The 23,137-nt window shown below is 36.1% G+C and overlaps 4 protein-coding genes across 4 annotated transcripts in view; 3 read left to right on the top strand and 1 right to left on the bottom strand.

Annotated features, from left to right (window-relative positions):
- The window catches only part of LOC106671145 (ADP-ribosylation factor-like protein 4C), a 51,706-nt gene extending 45,686 nt beyond the window's left edge, over positions 1 to 6,020 (bottom strand). The window contains exon 1 of the mRNA XM_014402004.2: positions 5,773 to 6,020. The gene's annotated coding sequence lies outside the window, so the exon portion shown is untranslated. The remainder of the gene's footprint in view (positions 1 to 5,772) is intronic.
- Positions 6,021 to 6,909: 889 nt separating this feature from the next.
- Positions 6,910 to 11,073, top strand: LOC106671117 (BTB/POZ domain-containing protein 6-like). Its single transcript, XM_014401950.2, has 6 exons — positions 6,910 to 7,104; positions 9,610 to 9,746; positions 9,808 to 10,012; positions 10,109 to 10,271; positions 10,345 to 10,679; positions 10,735 to 11,073. Exons 1-6 carry the CDS (start codon positions 6,979 to 6,981, stop codon positions 11,047 to 11,049), a joined length of 1,281 nt encoding a protein of 426 aa, XP_014257436.1. The 5' UTR covers positions 6,910 to 6,978; the 3' UTR covers positions 11,050 to 11,073.
- A 559-nt stretch (positions 11,074 to 11,632) lies between these two features.
- On the top strand, positions 11,633 to 14,729 carry LOC106671114 (BTB/POZ domain-containing protein 2-like). Its single transcript, XM_014401947.2, is given in 6 exon segments — positions 11,633 to 13,361; positions 13,418 to 13,622; positions 13,688 to 13,850; positions 13,927 to 14,273; positions 14,329 to 14,476; positions 14,707 to 14,729. Coding segments are annotated over 6 exon segments (1,047 nt in total). The 5' UTR covers positions 11,633 to 13,200.
- A 5,582-nt stretch (positions 14,730 to 20,311) lies between these two features.
- LOC106671166 (putative inorganic phosphate cotransporter) lies at positions 20,312 to 22,606 on the top strand. Its single transcript, XM_014402052.1, has 8 exons — positions 20,312 to 20,460; positions 20,618 to 21,030; positions 21,189 to 21,276; positions 21,337 to 21,563; positions 21,626 to 21,778; positions 21,954 to 22,086; positions 22,150 to 22,388; positions 22,448 to 22,606. The coding sequence occupies exons 1-8, from the start codon at positions 20,439 to 20,441 to the stop codon at positions 22,571 to 22,573; spliced, it is 1,401 nt and encodes a 466-aa protein (XP_014257538.1). The 5' UTR covers positions 20,312 to 20,438; the 3' UTR covers positions 22,574 to 22,606.
- Positions 22,607 to 23,137: the final 531 nt, after the last annotated feature.

Here is a 23,137-nt window from a genome sequence, read left to right as displayed (position 1 = left end):
ATGAATGAGAGACTAAATGATCGAGATTTCATAAACGAGACAGAATTACTGAGAGACTTAATAGAAAGGAGACTTAGTGAACGAGATTAAACATTAAGTGAACAAAAAGTTGAATGAATGACTGGGAATGAGACTAGGTGAACGAGATTCATACGAAGGATAGCGAATGAGGAGCTTATTGGCGGGAGACTTAGGGAACGAGAGTGAATTAAACATTGTGTGAACAAAAAGCTGAATGAATGACTGGGAATGAGACTAGGTGAACGAGATTCATACGAAGGATAGCGAATGAGGAGCTTATTGGCGGGAGACTTATTGAACGAGAGTGAATGATATGAGTCTAAAGAGTAGTGAATTAAAGATTAAGTGAACGAAAATATGAATCAACAACTGTGAATGAGACCGGGCGAACGAAAGTTAATGAATGAATAAATGAATGACGGGACGAAAGTGATGAAGTGAACGAGATACATCGTGGATTTATTGTGAACCTGCTCGAATTTAAGTAATAGAGTGAATGTACAACTGGGTGATGAGTGAAGTGAACGAGTCTGAAATAGGGATCATGTCATCTAACAATAAGTATTGAATTAATTGTCCGTGATTGTGACTAAGTGAACGAGCGAATGAAGAACCGTGTGGACGATAGTGAATGAGTCGCTTAATGATGGGAAACCTAGTGAATGAATGCTGATTGAACCAAACGGGAACAACGGGTACAGAGAAAAATAATGAATGTACTACTCTGTGAATGAGAAATGAACCACATTTGCAGAAAAATGGGAGCCCATAGGATGCATGAATGAGCAAATAATCGCATGAACCAGAATTCAAACGAGAGAGTGCGTGGCTAAGTGAAGGAATGAGTATTAACTGCTCAATGGACGTCTAAACAAATGTGTCATGTCGCTAACGAATGATATTGTGAATGAGGGAACTATGCTCAATCAAAAGTAAACAAATTAATCTAAGCTTTAATGTGTTTGTTACGAGATGGAATGAATGGAGCTGACTTGCTGAAATTTTCAAGTTCAAGTTCTCTAGTTTTCAGACACTGGCCGGCATTGGTCTGGTGGTGTGCCAGAAATATAACAAAAGTGTCTTTTGAACGGAACAAAATGAGATCGAATCCTTTTTAAAAAGTTAGTTCCTACTCATAGTAAGTTGTTTTCAACGATACGGATTTCGAGCTTTTACCTCATCATCAGGTTGTAGAACTTCTTCAACCTTATGATGAGCTAAAAGCTCGAAATCCGGTGGTAACAACTTACTGTGAGTAGGAACTGTCTATTAAAAGGATTGGACACCGCACTCACTCCACCATTCATCATTTCTATAAAAGAGATCGATGGTTTGTAATTTTTTCATTTCTAGACATTGTTTATTATAAGAAATTGATTTCTAATTTGTCTATAAAATGTGATTGAGAGGAAGATTGATGCGGGACTCGAACCCAAGACCTTAACCGCTTGAGCCAAGCCGACTTCAAGTGACTAAGAAGGCTATAGACGGTCGTGGGTTCGAGTCCTCCTAATGCCACTAATTTTCAATCTGTCATATTTTACATAAAAATTATAAATCAAATTAAAGAATCACTTCGGTTAACTAAAACCAAATAAAAACATAGTTTCAGATATGACCGTTTGGTACGAGATTTTATTTTTGTTCTCCCAGTATTTTTTAAATTTCTGTTTTGACAGGTTTTTTTTTAAGTTTTTCATTGTCGTAGTGGGAAGGGGTTGTTTGCTTGTGGTTCACATGTTTCGATAGGTACGCCCCATTTCCCACGGTGGGACAGATGGCCAGAGGCACTGGACCGTCAACTTCGTCCCTGAAACATATTTGACATGAAACGTGATTTATGATGCCACCTATTCGTACTGAGCGACTGGTGCTCCCTTAGATTAAACAAGTTGATAACAAATAAAAAGAAAAACACCGAAGAACCACCTGAAAATATACGAAATACTTGTCAAACATGTATCCGTTCGCCCATAATGGATGTTAATTTATGTACGAGTGAAAGATTTCAGCCTTACTCGTGTTCCTGGTTTTACATAAGAGGCCTGGATTAAAAGTCAATTTCTAATTGAGCAAACGAGAAAAGCGACCCGTTTTCCCGATTTATAAAACGGTTATTGTTTTTCATAAGCGTAAGTCGAACCAGGTCGGTCCGTGTAAAGGTGGCAGTCAGCAAATCATCAACGCAGCCTAAGAGCTCAAGAAGCAATTTGACTTATTTTTAATCCATTTATGTTCAGCCTCTTTTGTAAACTGGGTCGCCATTTCATCAGAACAGGTACAATTGATGTAAAAATAGCTTCCTGGCCGTATGCTCCCATTCACCTGTTAAGAAATATAAAATAAGCCAAGTATGTTTCAAAATTAATCTTTAATTAAGGTTTTGGTTTTGGGATAAAAAAGTCAGTGTCACTAGCGGGATTCGAACCCACGACCTTCGGCTCAATCCGCCGCTGCTCTAACCACTTGAGCTCGGACACCAACTTCCCGCCTCAACCCCCCTTTTGAATTTTCCATCCTTTCTGCCATTAGGTCAATCGGACCACGAAACCTGATAGATATGTTTCAAAATTTCAACCTTTCGTCGAAAAACATTTTTGAAAAATTAACCTCGAGGTCGGGTTTTCGAAAGAACAAAAATCTATTATTGTATCCAAACCGTCATAAATATTACGGATTAACCCTGTAATTTCCAATATTTTTAATTTTCCTAATCAGATAAATCAATTAGGCGAGAATAGGCGGACCCAGAATAATTCAAGGCGCACAACCTCTGTGACAAAGATGAAAATTTCAGCCCAATTCTCCTTTATGTACCGTTCGCAAACTGCGAGACGAAGCGGACCCGCGTACGTTATACCTAAAACAAAACCCTAGACAAACAAAACAAATGTAATAATTGCATTTCTATTCTTATCAATATTACAAAGGCAGCGGATTTAAATCGTAGTTTCTGGATTTTTATTAAATTTGTAGAAAAAACAACGAGAACGTGCGGACCCAACTTCATAAAATACGGTTAAAATAATTCTTGAGTTGTTTTATTTAATCAATTTTCGTTTGTACCCAGTGCACTCTGGCCCGCAGCAATATCTTTACATCGTCGCCATAGTTTGACCGCGATTTCCTTTAAACTTGAAAACAAACAACGAGGACAAGCGGACCAACTAAAAAAAACCTGTTTAAGTAATTCTAACTTCAACTTAATTCGCTGAATTCGACAGAAATTAGAAGCAGGACTTCTTTCTTACGGAACATCCAGGCTAACATATGGATCTTCAAATAATCGACATTAATTTACTTGAACCTGAGTTAAACGGCGAGGACAAGCGGGCCCAACATAAAAAAAGAGAAGTAGCTTTATTTTCTCAATTCCAAAGTAAATAAAAGTAAATATATATATATATTTTTTTTTTTTTTTTTTTTTTTTTTTTGTTAGGACTTCGAATTGTGGCTTTGATTTCCAAAAACTTAAAGTCAAACAGCGAGAACAGGCGGACCCCGCTTAAAAAAATAGTTAACTTTATTTTTCTCAATTCCAAAGCAATTAAGAACAATTTTTTATATACAACATGATCCAGAGGTGTTATGATCATCGAACTGTGACCATTGATTTCCAAAAAATGGAAGTAAACTAGCGAGGAAAGGCGGAGCCAATTGCTAAAAACTAAAATAACGAATTACTAAAACGTCAGTTTAAATAATTATATTAGCTTTATTGTTTTAATTCGACAGAGATTAAGAGTATAATTTTGATTTTATGGAACGTCTTAGCTCTCAGTAATTTGGATCTTGAAATTGACGTCATAGTTTCCTTAAAAATCGAATTCAAACTGCGAGGACAAACGGACGCAACTTGGAAAAAAAATTAGATTTATTTTTTCAATTCGACGATGAATAAACGAAAGATTTCTTTGTTATGAAACATCTTGATTCAAAGCAGACAGTATCATCAAATTACATTAATTTTTTTTAAATGTGAAGTTCAAATAGCGAGGTCAAGCGGACCCAACTAAAAAAAATCAGAGTTAACTTTAATTTCTCAATTCCAAGCCAATTAATAGAAGAATTTTGGTTTTGTAGTACATCTTGGCCGAAAAATGTTAGGACTTCAAATTGTGGCCATTGATTTCCTAAAACTTAACTTGATGTCAAACAGCGAGGGCAGGCGGACCCAAGTTCAAACAACAGTCACACTTTAAACAATTCTTGGATTAGGTTTATTTTATCAGTTTGACGGATATTAAAGGAAGGATTTTGATTTTAAGGAACATCTCGACTCAGTCAGGATCCTCAAATTGTCGAAATTAATTTCTTTGAGATTGAAGTCAAACGGCGAAAACAGGCGGACCCAATTTCAAAAATCCAACTTTAAATAATTCTAAGGCTAGCTTTATATTTTAATTCGGCAAAGATTATGAGTACGATTTTAATCTTATTGAACCTCTTGCTCACAGCTGTTAGGATCTTTAAATCGTAGCCATAATTTCCTTAAAAATTGATGTCAAACAGCGAGGAGAAGCGGACCCAACTTCAGACAACAGTCACACTTTAAATAATTCTTGGATTAGATTTATTTTATCAGTTTGTCGGATATTAAACGAAGGATTTTGATTTAAATGAACCCCACGTCTCAGTCAGGATCCTCAAAATGTCGAAATTAATTTATTTGAGATTGTCGTCAAACAGCGAAAACAGGCGGCCCAATTTCAAAAATCCAACTTTAAATAATTCTAAGGTTAGCTTTATATTTTTAGTTGGAGAGAGATTAAAAGAAGGATTTTAATCTTATTGAACAGCTGTTAGGGTATTTAAATTGTCGCCAAAATTTCCTTAGAAATTGATGTCAAAACAGCGAGTACTGGCGGACCCAACTTCAAACAAATGCTACATGTTAAATTACTCTAATGTTGGGTTTATTTTCTCAATTGGGCGGAGATTAAACGAAGGATGCCCAAGGCACTCAGGATCTTCAAAATTGTCGATATTAATTCCTTTGAAGTTGAAATCAAATAGCGAAAACAAGCGGACCCAACTTCAAAGAAAATATGGATAACTTTTTTTTTAAGTGCTTCTTGGTCCAGAGCTGTTAGGGCGTCGAATTGTCATTGATTTCCTTAAAGTTGAAGTCAAACTGCGAAAACAGGCGGACCCAACGTCAAAATAGTTCGGATAGTTCTAACTTAAACTTAATTATCTCAACTCCAAATGCTAAACCAATTAAGAGTTTTGCTTTTGTTGTATATTTCTGCAAAGTTAAAAAAAAAAAAAAAAAATTCAGATCACCCGAGGAAAAGTAAATTATACTAATCCCAGTTTACAGTATAAAGAATCCGTCAACCGTTGTTCTTCCAATTTCGTCAGGATCAAAGTCAATTTTTTTTAGATCTGATAGTTTTCTTCTTCTATTGGGAAAATAATCTTTTAAAAACAAATCCCACATCCTCGTCCTACGCTCATCTCGATTTCAACAGATGTTTCCTCCCAGCTATAATCGCCGAAGAGGTTCAGCATAAATTACAGCATGGAAATATGCAAAAGCAACATGGCTATTAGTTAATTGTTTTTATATAATGATGATTTAAACAGAGAAATAGTCTGTTTTTAAGCCTTTTTTTATTCAAATGGTTTATTTTCCTCCTTATGTGATAAGACTTAATGGGTTTGAGGTGAGTTTTTTCTTGTGCATGATTGGTTAATGAGAAATTTTTAATTCAGCATAAACTTAACATATCCTTCAGACTGTCGTACCTGAACTGATGCCGTGCTAAAATCATAATCCAAATCATGATATGTCGAGCTGCCCAGGTCAAGGGCCCAGGAACACAGGCACTTCCACTTGGGGCGAACTAACACATTTGAAACACTTTCGCTTTTGGTTTATTTTCAATTTTGCCGACAAAACAAAACAAAATGCAAAGAAAAGAAAAGAAACACAGGCAGAGCACCACTGAACAGCACAGGACTCGGAGAGTTGCCTCCCGTCACTGGGCCGTCACTGGCAGCCACCTCTTGGGGAAAAATGGGTGCGCGCGGCTTCGAGTGGTGGGGACTGCGAACCCCGTTCAACAACGCTTGGCGGGAGTGAGGTGCCAGTCAATTATGATTTATGATTTTGATTGAGGATGTAGACTCAAAAAATATACAGAAACCAATAATGTAATTGAACATATTAATTTTAGACATTAAGAAACTGATGACCTCGTTGACTGTTCTAAAGAAAAATTTCCTGTATATACAGATTTCAAAGGTGTTCACGTGCAAACATTAAATATTGGGTTTTTAAGGTTTTAATTGGGTTTTCACTTCTTTGTCAAAGAAAAATTGGCGAGTTCAACTAAATCCAAGAGTTCTAAGCATCTCAAATTTTTGATCGAAGAAAGAAACACATGAGGTCGTTAGATGTCACAAATGTCGTTAGATGTCATCCTGTATATACAGATTTCAAACAGGAAATGTGAGTTTTCACAACTTTATCAAAGGAAAATTGACGAGCTCAACTATAATCCAAGAGTTCTAAGCATCTCAAATTTTAATCGAAGAAAGAAACACATGAGGTCGTTGAAGTGTCACAAAGGAAAATATCCTGTACAGAAAATATCCTGAAAATACCCAGATTTCAAACAGAAAATGTGAGTTTTCACTTGCCTGTTCTGTTCTATTCATCGGAGCAGTGTTTGAATTTAAAATCTTTGTTGTAAAATCTCAAAAAGTGTACGAATTAGTCGATAACGGAATAATTGTAGTTATTGAGAAAAGAACTACAGTTCACACAAAAAAAGACCGATCAATATGGTTCTTTTTCGGGAATAGTTCATCTGACCCCCTCCTAACGACGAAATTATTCTGAATAGTGCAGTACTGCAGTTGTTGTCCTGAAGGCGCGGAAGAAGGATTAACTAAAAACTGCACGGTTTTTTTTTTTTTGTTTTTTTTGAAAAGTTAAAATCCGTTGAGATGGAAGATGGAAATGTAAATTTTCAGAACGAGGGCAAATGTTTGGCAGAACTGTTAGGCTACGTGTTTAAAAATTCGGTTTGGACGGATTGCGTATTCAAAGTCGGACCCGAAGGAGAAGAAAAGGTAAATTTTTAATGTCCAATTTCTCGTCACTGATTCACATTTCTTATTAGTTAAATAGTTATCCTAACCAGTTTTAGTATATATTAATTTTTATGCAAAAAAGGTTGAGATTAAAAGTCGGAGTCATGCGCGGGACTCGAACCCATGACATCAGGATTAATGTTTTCAATGTTAGATGATCGACCTTTTTTCACCTTTTTTTCTTATTTCACTCAAGAAACTCTCATGATCAAGGTATGGTCTTGAAGAAAAATCAAATTCAGTTGCTATTGCCAAGCTTTTGACCTACTTTTAAGGTCAAAATCAGGGCACAACAACCTTATATAAGTCATTTAAGACATTTAAGTTTAATCACGTATTTGGGCGGTCGTTTGGCGTTTTTGCTCCAAATTGTACGTTTTTACGGTTTACTTTGCAAAATTGCTTTTTTTCCGTTTTTCTGTTTATTATTTTTTTATGGATGAACTAACGTTAAAATACATAATTTTTATTGGTTAACGGTATTGAATAAACGAATTGGGGTTGAAATTTTTTTGTTATGGGCTTCGTCAAAGTTGTCATTCCCGATGGCTTCCAAGAAATTGTTTTATGTCCGACATCCGCCGGCCTGCTTTGTTCTTTCCTTTTCTTATTTTAAATTGTTATCCTAACCAGTTTTAGTATATATGTATAAATTTTTATGCAAAAAAGGTTGAGATTAAAACTCGGAGTCATGCGCGGGACTGGAACCTATGACATCAGGATTAATGTTTTCTATGTTAGATGATCGACCGCTGTTCACTCACGAAACGCTCAGGATCAAGGTATGGTCTTGAAGAAAAATCAAATTCAGTTGTTACTGCCAAGCTTTTGACCTACTTTTAAGGTCATCATCAGTGCAAAACAATTTTATTTATGTCAACAGATTGACAAACTACCGATGTTACAGTCCAATATTCAAATGGCATAATACTGCAGCACTCGGACGTACGATTTAGCAACGGGGAACATTATAGATGTAGGAGGGCCATAACAAATTATAATTATTCTTATTAGTTAGCTTAACCAGTTTTGGATAAATATTAATTTTTATACAAAGAAACTCGAGTCGAAAAATTAGTGCCACAAGCCGGCACTCGAACCCAGGACAAAATTTGGGTTCATTAAGGGAATTCCACTGATGTTTTATCCAGCGAATATCATACAATGATTTCTATAATAGAAAAGGAAGAAAATGTTCGAAATTCGTTTCCACGTGTGTTTTCGGATGACGAAACTACAATCTGCTTGAAGCAAAAAGGAACGGATCAAGAAAGCTAATACAAATGATTATATACCGTATACAAGAATTCAGGCCAGAGTGTCCTCAAGATTGACAAAAATGTTATCCTGTACAATAGCCCTATTATCAAGGATAAGGGAGAAATTTCACTTTTTCAGGACTTTCATGAGTTTACTTAAGAAAAACAATAACACTAAACGTACCACCAATTAAGAAAAAAATCAGAGGACACCATTGAAATCATGCTTAACAGGTTTCAACTTTTGTCAGACCTGTGAAAATTTTTCAAGCGCAGATTTTTCTTTATCTATATTAATAAGTTGTATTAATGAGTTTATTGGAAATTAATAAGGACTGGAATGAACGTATTTATTAGCGTGAGTGTTGGGTATGTGTGGTGGCGGAATATCGAGTATCCCACAGACCCATTAAACTAGGTTAGCTTTCAGGTGTTTTTAGAGTGAAAGGGGGAGACACAGGCGTTACATTAATACCCTATGACACCCCAATTTTTAGGCCGTGCATATGGTATGAAAGGTTATAATCAGTATGAATGTATTTATCAGAGTGAATGAGAGCAGGCCTTCAGCAGAAAATTGAGTACCCTGAAACATACCAAATGAGGTTAGGTTAAGTTTGAATGCATCAATGTGCATCAGTTGTAGAGCCGTTTCACAACGTGTGGAGAGGTAAATATGAGTAGAAATCATACAGAAGTTCCATCAGAAAGATTGCTTGGCCAAAAAAATGTAAGGTGGTGAAAACGTGAGGTGCTGTCCTAGCCATAGTAGCTAGCCGTCCAGAAAAAATAAATAAATTTATATATTATAAGGACTAGGATTGAAAATCATGGTTGAACAGAGAGATAGCTTCAGAGATATTGCTTGTAGGACATTGAATAAGAAAGTTATATTAACAATTAGATTTTTCTTTCTCCTTGAAAATTCTAACATCTTGATAATTCGAATTATTTTTGTGATCCCTTGGGTTTCAAACTATCAAGAGTCGACTGCATAACAAAATGCTATGTTGGAAGGGTAAGGATTCATAAATTTATCAAATTAATAAATAAATATAATTAAATTTCAGAGCCCTTCATCTGTGTGAGGGTTGATTCCTAAGTAGTTTGGGGTGGTAGTTTCCCTTCTATGAATTGTACATCCATTGGGTTTAGTTTTCTCCATCCAGCGAATATGTTAATTAGCACTGGATATAAAAATTTGACACAACATTTACATTTCTAGGAATTTAAGGCACACAAATTGATCTTGTCTGTGTACAGCAAAGTTTTTGAGACTATGTTCTCAGGCCGGTTTGGTGAAAACACTGAAGACATCCAAGTGATTGACGCACAGCCGGACGTTTTTGAAGCAATGCTGACGTAATTAGAGAAGGGAGTATGTATAATTAATAAAAAATTAATAATATTAGTTTTTGCATAGGTACATTTACACAGATGAGTTAGAGATAAAATCAATCGATCAGGCTTGTGAAATTTTCTATCTAGCCGATAAATACATTATTATGAGACTCCAGGAACTGTGCAAAGCTTATGTGTTTAAGAACGTGGCTCTGAACAATGTGTGTAGATGTTATGAGTTCGCCAAACTGTTTGATCTCTACGAGTTATTGGAGAAATGTAAAAAAGCAAGTATAAACATTTATTATAACTCATAAGATAACTCATAATAATAACTTTAACATAACTCGATTTGAGTAACTTTGTGTCGCTTTTGCTTGCAGATTATTTGCGAAGAAACGTCGTTGGTCCTCCAATCACCCGGCTTTCTAGGGGCCCAGATGTCCACTGTGATGATGATTCTGGACGAGAAAACGTTATATACTACGGAGATAGAGATTTTTAACGCTGTGGAGCTTTGGACGAAGGAGGAATTTAAAAGAAAGGGTAAGAACTATAAAGATTTGTTTATTTGTATACCTGGGACATTTTTAAAAACACCAAATTTTATTGTATTCAGGCATAAATGGTGATGAGTACTCAGAAGAACGGCAAATGATTTATGATGTCATAGTTCCAAAGATTTGCTTCAAGAACCTGAAGGCCAGGCAATTTGCCGAAGGACCTGGTTGCAGCCCTCTTTTGACTAAGGACCTATCGCTCGCGATCTTGCTCCATCTGGCATCACCCATGTCCAACCCTCTCCCAACTGGGTTTTCCACATGCCACAGGAACAGCATGGAAAGATCTTTTAAACTTTTTTGGCCAGTCTTCACAGTCAAAGATGCAACACCAGTTGATATAAGTTTTGTGACGTTTTCCTGCAATAGGGATATCATGCTGGATGGAGTCCTGGTAATGTGCTAAAATTATTTGGTTGTTAATGCATCTAAAAGAACAAATTTTTTAGATTAATTGCAAGTCACAATACAGTTGCTATGACGTGTTTATAGAGATTTGTTTAAAAGATCACACTTCCGACATTGAAAGCAAATCTATTTCCAGCATGTATTGTTATGACTATACCATAAAAAAGATTTCTTTTGCGAAAAGAATAAAGGTTTGTAGTGGCAGAAAATACACAATCAGTGTGAACTTCAAGCAATCGGTATTTTGCAAGGCCAGATATTTGAACACATTTGAGTTTGTTTTCGAATCGTGCACATTTGATATACTTGAAGCTTCTGAACCCCTTTTTATGGAAGGGATCTTTTTTACTCTTTGAATTATAAAAAAACACTTTGGATAATCTTTCAAACAAATTGATTAAACTTTTTCTACAGTTATACAAACCGCATTATTATTATTTACCCACCAAAATAATTTACTATTTTCAGCTATGATTATTCTCCATTGAGTTCCTCCGATCGCATCTGAAACCAGCAAATGTTACTCGAAATCGAGTTTCTTATAAACAAGCTGAACTGACGTACAATAAATTTCAATTCCATTTGTAAAAATTAGCATCCAGGAGCTCAACCCCAGTTTCTGGACAGATAAGACTGAGGTTTTACAGACTGATTCATAAAGGAAAATGTGGTGTATACAGATTTCAAAGATAATAATAAAAATACATTTATTGCACCAACACATAAAAAAATATACAAATAATTCATACAAGAAAACAAACTTAATTCGGCAAGGTACAAATTTGCCTGAGTTTGGATTAATTATTACAAAATCCTTCAAAGTAAACATATATAGCATTAAGATAAATAAATATAATGATATACTAAATGTAAAACTTATAGCAAAATGCTAAATAATAAACTAAATATTTACTAATGCATCAGCAGTATATGAATAGCAATAGACAGAATACTAATATAATACTAACAAAAAATAATATTTTTGGCCTTTATTTCTTTTGATTTTCCTAATTTTCTGATCGTTATTTTCATAATGTGATCAAAAATTAGTAATGTCGCCTTTGTCAGTTGTTGAATCAGTAAATTCCAAAATTCTAATCCTCTTCTTAGCTCATAACCATCTTGATTAACATCGCTCAAATCTTTTGTCTTCATCTCATATGATATGAAACTGATAGTGAACTTATACCACTTTCAAAAATAACAGCTCATATCTATTTAAAAAATTAAATTAAATGTATCCTCCTGAATGTACAAGAATAAATTGAGACATTTGGGATATGTAATTCATTTTATAAAATAAAATGTAACTGGAAAAATATGAAGGTGAAACGATGCAACTAATTGTAAAAAATCAATCAATTCAAAAATCAACTATCAGAAATACAGGACTGTTAAAACTTTTAAATGAAAAATTTTGGATAAAGAAAATAATAACAAAAATTTAGACTGATTAGACACCACATAATTGATAGGATAAGAACGAGGATAGGCGAGTAAGTGTATTTCAAAGGCAAAAATAATATGGAGGGCGCAAAAGAAGAATGGCGAATCGAAAGCACTGGTTTGACAGGAAATACGGATTGCGTATTCAAGGTCGGACCTGACGGAAAAGAAAAGGTAAATTTTTAAAGACCAAATTCTCGTGAAATTGCATATATTGAATTTTTCTTAAATTGGAATTTAATGAAACCAGGAGAAAAAGTCTAATACTGGAAAGGTCGCTATTTCGATATTCTTCTTATCTTTCACAAAACTACATTTATTATTATTATTATCTTCTTTTTTTTTCATCAAAACCACGTGTCAATAGTTAATTTTAATGGATCGAAAATACTGATAGAACGAATTGAGGATAAAAATTGGATGCACAGAACTTTAAATAAATTGTTTTATATTCGACATCCCCTAAGTCATCATGTAGTTATCACGGTTATCAGTATTTAAAAATTACTTGTCCTTACCTGTTTCTTTGGAATTTAATTATATATTTGTACATATTGAGTTTTACTTTCAACTTAGAATAAGTAATCTTTTTCTTGTAACTACCATAGCAATATCGAGTATCCTGTGGTACTGTGAATTAGTCTCGTGACTGGGTGTAATTTATTAGTTTGTTGAAGTGGTCAAGGTCTTTGGGAACTAATTCCCTATCTACTGCGCATTTTATTCCCGCATGTTAGCCACGTATGATGTATTTAGCCCCAACGCCAATGTTTCTCAAACCATTCTCAACTTTGGCCACTACAGGCCATCACCCTTTGTACAGTTGGGTGTGCATAGATTTAGCTAATCTATAGCAGAAGAAATAGCTGGAGTTTCCTATTCGTCAAAAGGAGAACCGCCAGGTCATCGACAAATCGTTGTGGACTGTAGTCAAAGCGGTTGAAATTTAATTTCTGTTTTAAGCCCCATTGTTAACCCATGTTTTACCCATTGGTCTATACCTGTGGTGGGACAGGATGTGACCCCGAAATGACTCTTTTTCGATATGAAAATTGTTCAGAATGTTTACGTTTTTCAGGAGTTTAAGCCTTAAGGCACACAAATTGATCTTGTCCACGTGCAGCCCAGTTTTCGAGACGATGTTCTCAGGCCGGTTTGTTGAGAGCACTGAGGACATCCGAGTCGTCGACGCACAACCAGACTCGTTCAAAGCAATGCTGACGTAATTAGAGAGTATGTATAATTAATAAAAAATTAATAATACCGTGTTCCACTTAGGTACATTTACACGGATGAGGTAGAAATGAAATCAATGGATCAGGCTTGTGGAATTTTCTATCTGGCCGAAAAATACAGAATTATGAAACTATCGAATCAGTGCAAAGCTTATATGCAACAGAACGTTCGCGCAGAAAATGTTTGTATGTGTTATGAGCTCGCTAAACTCTTCAATCTCAGCGATATATTGGTGAAATGTAAAAATGCAAGTATCAGCAATTAACGTAACTCGATTTGATACTTTTCATGACGTGTCCGTTTTGCTTGCAGATTATTTGCGAACAAACGTCGTCGGTCCTACACTCACCCGGCTTTCTAGGGGCCCAGATGTCCACTGTGATGATGATTCTGGACGAAAAAGCGTTAAATGCTACGGAGATAGAGATTTTTAACGCTGTGGAGCTTTGGACGAAGGAGGAATTTAAAAGAAAGGGTAAGAACGGTACAAATTTGTGTGTTATTTTTATGCCCATGAATTTTTTTTTAACACCGAAATTGATCGTATTCAGGCATAAACGGCGATGAGTTCTCAGAAGAACGGCAAATGATTTATGACAACATAGTTCCAAAGATTTGTTTCAAGGACATGAACGCCGAACATTTTGCCGAAGGACCTGCTCGCAGCCCTCTTTTGACGAATGGCCAGTCGGTCGCGATCCATCAGCATCTGACATCGCCCAGGTCGAACCCACTCCCAACTGGGTTTTCCACCGAACACAGGAGAGACGTGAAAACAAACAAATTAATTTTACAATTTCTGATATTGGTCTTTGGAAAAATGAAGCCTCAAACTGAAAATTATGAAAATTTTGTGACGTTTTCCTGCGATTAGGATATCACGCTGGAGGGTGTCATGGTAATGTCCAAAATTGTTTTAGTTGTTAATGTGTCTAATAGAACTAAATTTTTAGGCGAACTATCATTCTGACTATTCAAAATATTTTATACGAGGCGCTGAAATTGTAAAGATTTATGTAGAAGATGACGCTCGAAACATTTCAATGCAAACGGTGTTCAACAACAGGCAGAGTGACTATCGTTTTGCTTATTTATCTGAAGGTATAAAGATTTGTCGTGACAGAAAATACACAGTCCGTGTGATCACCAATGAAAGAGGATATATTTATACCGAATGTCTGCGATTTATAGACGTCACGGTCGGATCGTGCACATTCAAATTATTTGATGCTTCCGAGACCGCTTCTCTGTATGGGATTCTTTTTAGTCTTGGATTTTAAACAAAAAATACTTTGGATAATGAGGAAAATAAATTGATTAAACTTTTTCAGCAATGGTCGTTGATTGTCATTAAGTATTTACCCACCAATCATTTACAATTTTCAGCTATATTTTTTCTCTATTGAGTTGACCTGCAATAGCGCCCGAAACCTGCAAAGCACAAATTTTGGATGAAGTGTGGTAAGAAATTACAGTCGACTTTAGTTGGAATATTTTTAAAAAGTTAAATGGACAAGTAAGCATATCCAAATACGGTCTTCTAGGAAAATGGCAACCCTTCTTCATCTATGTAGTTGTAACTTGTACTGCATCGCGTGGGTCGCACTTGGAACCGAACAACTCAACGTGAGAACTGAGAGAAGAAATTCGCATCCGGAATCAATCAGGAAACCTTTTTGTTGAAATCCCAGGCCCTGAAGATGATCTCAATAAAGGTCGATACGTTGGCATGATAAAGAAAATGATTTTCAATGTGCAGATGTGTCATTTTTGTGTGTCGTATTGAGAGTGACAGTAAGATATTGACGTTTTATATTGGATATACGTTGGATTTTGAAGGGGTGGGGAAGATATCGGGATAGAAAGACATTTTTTCTATGAGGAATCGGCTTTTTTGAGATGGAAGGATGGGAAAAATGCGTAATGGTACGGCATAGACAGGGATAACTAGGGAAAGGAAAGCCAAATGTTGAAGATTTTTTTTTTTGGCCTTACGATTTCAGTATTGGCCACAAGTAGGAGTGTCAAGAAGGACCGGGCGGAGCCGACCCGGCAGCAACGGACGAACCGGCGGATAAAGCGGGCTGATCCTTTCTTAAATAATTTCAATTTATGCAATTACTTTCTACGGAGACGTGGATAAAAACCATTTACATCGAAATATCTATGGAAAAGTCCACGTCTCCTAGACCACCGGAGCTATATATGCTCAGGGAGTACTCCTCCATCCGCCCGCAGCAAACCCCCCCCCCACAGACCTCACTCAACACTCCCTCCCAATATCTTTCTAAATTTTACATTTTTAGTGAAGGCCGTTTACCGATCTTGTCATACAAATAGATTAGTATAAGTAGAACAAAATTCACTATATACATGTAAACCTTTTCTTCTTTCATTGTAACAACGATATATAGTTGAACGGTTTATCTCCTTCTTTCATTAAATACAAGCTATCAAACAGCAAACTCCTTTCCTTGTAATATCTTTTACAAATCATACTGATGTGTTCAAGATTCTCAGTTACCTTACATGTTTCATATAATTTGTCCCTACGTTGTTAGATCCTTTCTAAATATACTCCACAGTTCCCATGATTTGATCTTAACCTAGTCATAATAGTACAATCCTTCTTTGACCATTTGACGTTGTGAAACCAGTGCTTCTTGTTTATATTGAGATTAATGGAAGTAAAGAAAGCCCCCGTAGGGGTGTCAGAGTTATATGTACGCCATTTTTCTATCATTTGGGATCTGATTTTACTCCTTGCATCCTGTAGGGGTATAGGAGTCAATGCCTCTGTCCCTACTGAATTACCCTCTATGCTTGAATGGCCCCGAACCCAAAGAAAGCGGATGTCAATGTTTTTCGTTTGTTTAACTTCTCGTACCTTTTGGGGTACCCAAATTACTAAATGATTTATATCAGATTTTAAGTTAAGGTTCCCTAAGCTTTGTAACGCACTCAATGAATCTGACAAAATTAGTATGGTCTCGCCATTGACTTCATTAGCACCTACATATTATACTGCTTTAAAAATTGCAAACAAGCTGAATATATGCTAAACCCTGGAGGCACCCGCCGCCGAGGCCGACACGAGTACAGCTTGTGCTTTAGAGGGGCTGCCACGCCCACTGAGTTACACCTTTATTTTGCGCCCGGACATCACAGGAATGAAGGAACCTGGATTGAGAAGGGACGTGGATGAGGACACGAGGTGAGCCGTCTCGGGATCTCGAGCCCCGACCACATTATACCACCCGTCGTCGCTGCAGTTCCACATTGAGTGGGCTACAACTCCTTGGGTGGGTGTCTGGTTGGGGGCACTGCCACTTAAGAAAGCACATGCACCGCATAGGAGAACAAACAGAAGAAACACTGTGCAGATACTGCCAGAAAGAGGAGGTGACCGCAGAACACTTTTTATGTTTCTGTGAAGGTCTATGTAGATGCAGATTCTTGCAACTAGGTCTAGAAAAACGTGCTAGCAAGATCCTACACCAAGGAACCGCTGGCAAAGCTGTGTAGGCTGGTTAATAACCTGAACCTGGCCAGTGAGTTACAATTAACAGAGGAGCACAATAGATCTATTTAGGTCGAGGTTCAGTACGCTTTGTGGCCACCTCTCTTATCCCTATCCGCTATCCCTATCCAGCATCTCATTTTGTTCGGTTACCTTCAGTAGTTTTGTACAGTAATGGAATAGTATTAACTCAGATTCCTTAAAGTATTGTTTCATAATACAGCAAAAGTCTTCGTAAATACTATTAACCTTGTTTTGTTATTGAATAATTTTATTATTTTGTACCTTTTTGGTTGGAAGTTTACAAGTGGCATTATGATTTGGTTTGTACATTAATTTATTGGTCCTTCAACGATAGGTACCTCAATTTCTACGTTGCTTTGGTAGTTCGAATGTCTGTCAGTTTCTTCTTGAAACATTTCTATGTCACTATCATCCGGTGGTTTTGCTACTATTGATGTCACATCAATGTCCGGACTTGTATTGGTCAGTTCCGCAATAATTTCGTTTATTTGATTGTTTGGTGAGTTTGCGTTTCTGTCTTCTAGCACTTCTGTTAAGATTTCGTCTAGGTCTAGAATTCGTGAATGTGAAATCGTTAGAATTTAATTGTCCTTTTTTGTATTTAACCTCAAAGTTATATTTTTCTAGTTTTAGTCTCCATCTCAGTAATTTTGATGTAGGGTCATTTGGTATCATATGGTAAAAAAGGATACTAGAAAGCGGGGTTTGTATTCCCCAGGCACTGCAGCCTTCTGGTTTATTGTACCTTCCTAGTTCCTTAGTTCAGACAATAGACTCAATCCTTCTCTTTAGAAGTATCAGGTCATTGACTGTCGCTGCTGCAATTTTATTCCCTAGTTTTTTCCGTACATTAGTTTAAATCTCCATTGAGCTGTTGCTTCGCATTCGAAAATGATATGAGTAACTGTTTCTTCCTCCTTATTACATAATCTGCAGATGGGATCACTAGTTGACCATGTTGATGTTTTCTCAAATGCCAGTGACCGGTTAGTAGTCCTACCACCCCTCTGCGTTTGGCCCTCTCCAATTGCGCCAATGATTTTGCCAGTCTTGGTGAGGGTTGTTTCTTCATAAGTTTACTATGTCTAGCCCTACTAGAGTTTATCCACTTCTCCTTTTGTTCTGTTTGGATCCATTCTGTGATGGAGGATTCTATATTTGTTTTTGTTATCCCAAGAATAGGTTCGGGGCTATGTATGGTCTTGCAGATCCTCCTCTGGCCAGACGGTCTGCTTACTCATTACCCAAAATTCCCCTGTCCCCTGGCACCCAAGATATCATCAGGTTGTTGTGTTCCCCAGGTTTTGGAGATTTTGGATGCATTCACTGACTATAATTTCGATGTGATTCTTTTACAGCTAATGCTTTAATGGCTGCTTGGCTATCAGATCTTATGAGGATTTTTTTGCCAGTGTAACCTCTTTTAAGATTTGGGGATGGTTAGGGCTGGTTAGGGATGGATTTTTACATTTTCCAGGGGACAAGCATTGATGGCATGTATTTCTGTTTGAAAGACCGAAGTGTACTTCCCTAATGAGTTTGATTGCTCATGTTTTGGGCTTGTACAGAAAACGCCTGATCCGGTTCCTTCATTTGTTTTGGAGCCATCTGTATACCATATCATTGTATCTGATGCTTTCCTGTGTTCTTCCTCTCCTTTATAGTCTGTTGATACTTTGTAGGAAGTTGTGAAGAATGTTTCCGGGATCATATAATCAGTCCCCATTTCTAATAATGAGTGTCTCATTTTGTTGATTATAGTTGTATGCCCGAATTGTTTAGTTCCTATCATATTTAATTGTTTTTGGAGCCTAAGTGAGCTTTTCTTAGCCTCTCCTTGTATAAATATTTCCAGTGGAGGTAGGTTTAGCAGAGTTTTGAATGCATTTGTAGGGGTTGTTCTCATTGCCTCTTTGATCATAGGTTTGCTAATCTTTGTATGCTGCCTAATGTTTGGGTAGCTACTTTTTGTTGAGCTTTGTTCCACCAGATTAGTTATCCATATGTGTAGGGTCAATTAGGGAGAGAAAAGCCACTGCAAAAGTTTGTTTTCGGAGAGAATAAGAAATTTTTTTACGTATAGGTGGGGCCTGAAGTATTTTACTGCCCATACGATAGCAAGTAGTTCTCGTTCTATTTTGGACAAATTCATTTCAGTGTTTGAAAGTATTCTGCTAGCATATGCCACAGGTAAGTCTGGCCCGTCAAAGTCTTGGCTCAACACAGTGCCAAGGGCAATGTTGTTAGCATCATTGGTCAAATGGAATGTTTTGGTAAAGTCTGAGTACTTTAGGATAGGTTCGTTGATGAGTAAATTTTTGCATATGTTCCTGGTATGCTTGGTCATGTATGTCTATTGTTGCGCCTTTTTTTAAACGTTTTGTTAATGTCTTCATCGAGTGGTATGAAGTTCAGGATAAATTTTCTGTAATACCCTAATGGACCGAGAAATCTTTTTGTTTGGGAATAGTTTTGAGTAGGAGATGGACTATATGTTCTTGTAAGCTTGTGCTGACTATGTCTATGTCGGCTGACTATGTCGTGTAAGTTACTGTGCATTGCTGTTTAGTCCTCGTAATATGTGGTTCGTCATTCTTTTGAATGTCCTTGGGGTGGTTTTTAGTCCGAAAGGCATGTAGGAATTCATATAGTCCATTTTCCGTTGCAAATGCGGTCTTCTGTATACTGTTTTTGTCCATTTCAATTTGATGGAAACCCGATGCAAGGTCGATTGTCGTGATATAATTACATCAGCCTAACTTTTCGAGTAGATCTGTTATGTTTAGTATCGGATGTTTGTCTTCAACAGTTTTTTTGTTGAGCTTGCGGTATTCGATGACTAAGCACCACTTTATTTTATCCAGAGGCGTCAGTTTTTTTGAGACAACCAAAACTGGGGCTGAGTATGGGGGAAACGATATTATATCTTGTTTTAACTTTTTTTTTTCAATTTGGTTATTTACTTTGTTTTTAAATATTTGTGGGTATCTGTTCACCCCTAGGATCACCTATTGACATTGTTTGTGTGATGTTCTCAGCAATTGAGAGATCATTTGAATTCAGAAGTATACTGTAATTTTCCCTTGAAGAGCCATGAGTGGTGATCAATTCAAATGGCTGGTATTTTAATTTAGCGTGGATTTTTTTCCTGATCTTTTTGTAAGCAGGCTTTCGTATCATGGAGCACAAATTGTAAAATTTCTTAAGCATATCACTCATTTTTATCCTTTTTTCTTAACCTTATTAGTACGGTTTTAATTATATTTTCAGGCAACTTTTATCATTTTTGAGGAATGCTTGGATTTCTTTACTCGAGAAAATACTGCTAAAATTCGCACATGTCTGAATTTCCTTCAAGTGTTTTTTTAATTAAATTTTTTTGTTAACATAATCACAGATATGAACACATGTTTTGAAAAGAAAATGTTCAAGTTTTTCCTTTAGTTGCTATTTATTTATTTATAGTTTGGTTGATGATAAGAAAGGAATTATTTCCCAGAACTTTGTGCAAACTTCGTCATGCAATTTGTCATACCTTTACGTAAGCAAATTTTAGATATATTTTTGTTTGCAAGGTGGTGAGTTTGTATCATCAAAGATGATCAAATGATGACCAAAGTGCACATTTTATTTAACTTTAACCAATATAAAATATATGAAAAACTGATGTATATAAGTCTTATTTTATTTTTGTCTAGACCGTATACCTCATAGAGTTTTGGTTTCAATCGAAGCATTTTTCGCATTGGCGATCAGCTATATGATGCGATTCTGCACATCAATAGCTCTGACTGAAATGACCAAACCCACGAAGAGCATAAAAGATTCAACGTGCAACATCACGACCTCAAGTTTTCTGAAACCGTTGGATAAGCTGTATGATTTTAACTGGTCGGCACGTGACATTTCCTTCCTCCAGTCATCCTTCTTCGCCGGCTATGCCCTGAGCATGATCCCCTCGGGCATACTGGCCGATAAGATCGGCTTCAAAACCCCGGTCGTTGTAGGCCTCCTAATTTCAGGACTATCCACCGTATTGCAGCCTTTCTTTGCATATCATCACGGCGTATGGGGTATGATCCTCCTAAGGTTTATCCTCGGCATGGCACAGGTATCATCCAACTTACTTTTTTCTGACACCTTTCTTTAAAAAAAAAAAAAAAACATGTGATTTAAAAAAAATTATTTGGGATTTTTTAAACTTCCAGAAAAGTCAATATTATTTCTGGTATTGCAGAATGACAAAAATAAACTTGAATAATTTTTTAGGGGTTGTTTTATGCTGCATTGCACACAATGGTTGCTGAATGGGTTCCAAAAAAAGAAAGAAGTGTTTTAGGGACAATAATATTTTCTGGTAAATGAGGGGAGGTAAATGACCCCAACAATATAATTAATTAATTTTTTTTAATTCCAGGGCTTTATATAGGAAATGCAATTAACTTTTCATGTTCCGGCAACATACTTTGGTTTTTTAAAGGAAGTTGGCCCATTTTGTTTTATCTGTATGGATCTAGTGGCATATTTATCGGGGTTATTTTTTTGTTCACAACTTATAACAGACCAGAAGACAATCCATATCTCAAGCCGAAAGAAAAAAAGTTACTCACTGAGCACATAAACAGCATGAAACTGCTAAAGCCTGTATGTCAATCTACCAAACGCAGATTTTTTTTTTTTTTTAATTTATAACAATGTGCTTACAGGAACAAAAGAATACACCCTGTGTTGCCATAATGACAAACAATCCTGTTTGGAGCATATCAATCGCTATGTTCGGGCACAATTGGTGTCTATTTTTGATGATAACTGCTCTGCCAACATTTATCAGTGCAGTTTTAAATTATAATAGCCAACAGGTAATTTAAAAAAAGTATATTTAGGTTGAAATGATAAATTTTATTCCTTGACATCTAATTCTGTTCAAATGAAACATAATGGCTTTTTTCTGGCTACTTGTTAAGAAAATATATTAGATAAGATCGATAAAATAAATTTCAAAAGGAAATTTCACATATCATTTTTTTGGTTCAGAATGGTTTGATAAACGCCAGTATACACTTAATAATTTGGGTAGCCGGGATCTTAAGCGGTGTACTTTGTGACTATGCAGTAAAAAAAAGAATAGTATCATTGACTATGAACAGGAAAATAGGGGCTACCCTAGGTAAAACTGTTAAATTGTTTTTCCCTCGAAAAAAACATTTAAAAATATTTTAATTTTTTATAGCAAGTATTATGCCTTCTGTTGGGATTTTGCTCTCAGCTTATACCAGATGCAACCGACTGGCTTCTATTGTGCTGATAGCAGTCGGGACCTTTTTCATGGGCTGCTTTTATCCGACTCTCAAAATGAACCCTATAGACATTGCGCAGAATTTCGCCGGTACCATTGGCGCCATGGCACACTTCTGTGGAGCTTTGGCAGGCATTCTTGTGACTCTCTTCACGACTCAGTTCACACCTAATGTTCGTACTAGTCAATTTGCATTAAAATAAAATTTAAAACCCATTACAATTTTTTTTAGAACTCCATGGATGAATGGAAAGGAGTTTTCTGGATTTGCTTCATTATCATGAGTCTCACTAATATGCACTATATTATTTTCGCATCGGCTGACATTCAAACATTTGACACAATGCAGAAAAAATAAATAGCTTAAATAAAAATGTTCTAAAACCGTAAAAGTGTTTTTGGTTTAGTCAGTCATTGGAATTGAAAATGTTTTATTATAGTTACCCGAGGTTAACTTAACCTTTAAAAACCTAACCTGGTTAAGCAACTATTTAAGCTGCTTCTCTTCAACTAATTCTACCATCAGAAAGTTTGAGAACTTAGCATTTTATAAAAATTTAGAAGCCTGACAAGGGCCAGTGTTGTTTTGTGAGAACCCGTGACGAAGGTTCTCAAGTTCAAATGTGTACATATCAGATCAGAATTTGTTTCCTTCGAGGATTCAAGGTCTTAAGATGTTATAAAATCTGCTGTATAGACAACTTAACCAACCTCTAAAACAAAAATAAAAAAATTGTCTCTTGTATGCTGAGTTCTCGTCAGATGACACAGTACATTTTTATAAGAAGAAATGGTCAAGTTGAAAATTTGCCTAAGTGTATGACTCTTCCCTGAAGAAATGTGACAAAGACAATTTAATAAATTTTTCAAGTACGAGCTACCCTTTTCTTTATTAAAAAAAAATTATTCAAGTATATATGGC

Source organism: Cimex lectularius, unplaced genomic scaffold (genome assembly GCF_000648675.2).
Source record: "Cimex lectularius strain Harlan isolate CLEC.00 unplaced genomic scaffold, Clec_2.1 scaffold39, whole genome shotgun sequence".
In the NCBI taxonomy this organism is placed as follows: domain Eukaryota; kingdom Metazoa; phylum Arthropoda; class Insecta; order Hemiptera; family Cimicidae; genus Cimex; species Cimex lectularius.
Note: the sequence above shows the minus strand (reverse complement) of the source record. Positions and strands in the feature narration are given on the sequence as shown.

What these genes read in the sequence shown, in the direction of transcription:
- LOC106671117 (XM_014401950.2), top strand. Translation starts at nt 6,979, where the DNA reads ATGGAAGATGGAAATGTAAATTTTCAGAACGAGGGCAAATGTTTGGCA. An exon ending in TATTGGAGAAATGTAAAAAA is followed by an intron (nt 10,013 to 10,108) that starts GCAAGTATAAAC and finishes TTTTGCTTGCAG; the next exon opens with ATTATTTGCGAAGAAACGTC. An exon ending in TCATGCTGGATGGAGTCCTG is followed by an intron (nt 10,680 to 10,734) that starts GTAATGTGCTAA and finishes CAAATTTTTTAG; the next exon opens with ATTAATTGCAAGTCACAATA.
- LOC106671166 (XM_014402052.1), top strand. Translation starts at nt 20,439, where the DNA reads ATGCAATTTGTCATACCTTTAC. An exon ending in AGGGACAATAATATTTTCTG is followed by an intron (nt 21,277 to 21,336) that starts GTAAATGAGGGG and finishes TTTTAATTCCAG; the next exon opens with GGCTTTATATAGGAAATGCA. An exon ending in GCATGAAACTGCTAAAGCCT is followed by an intron (nt 21,564 to 21,625) that starts GTATGTCAATCT and finishes ATGTGCTTACAG; the next exon opens with GAACAAAAGAATACACCCTG.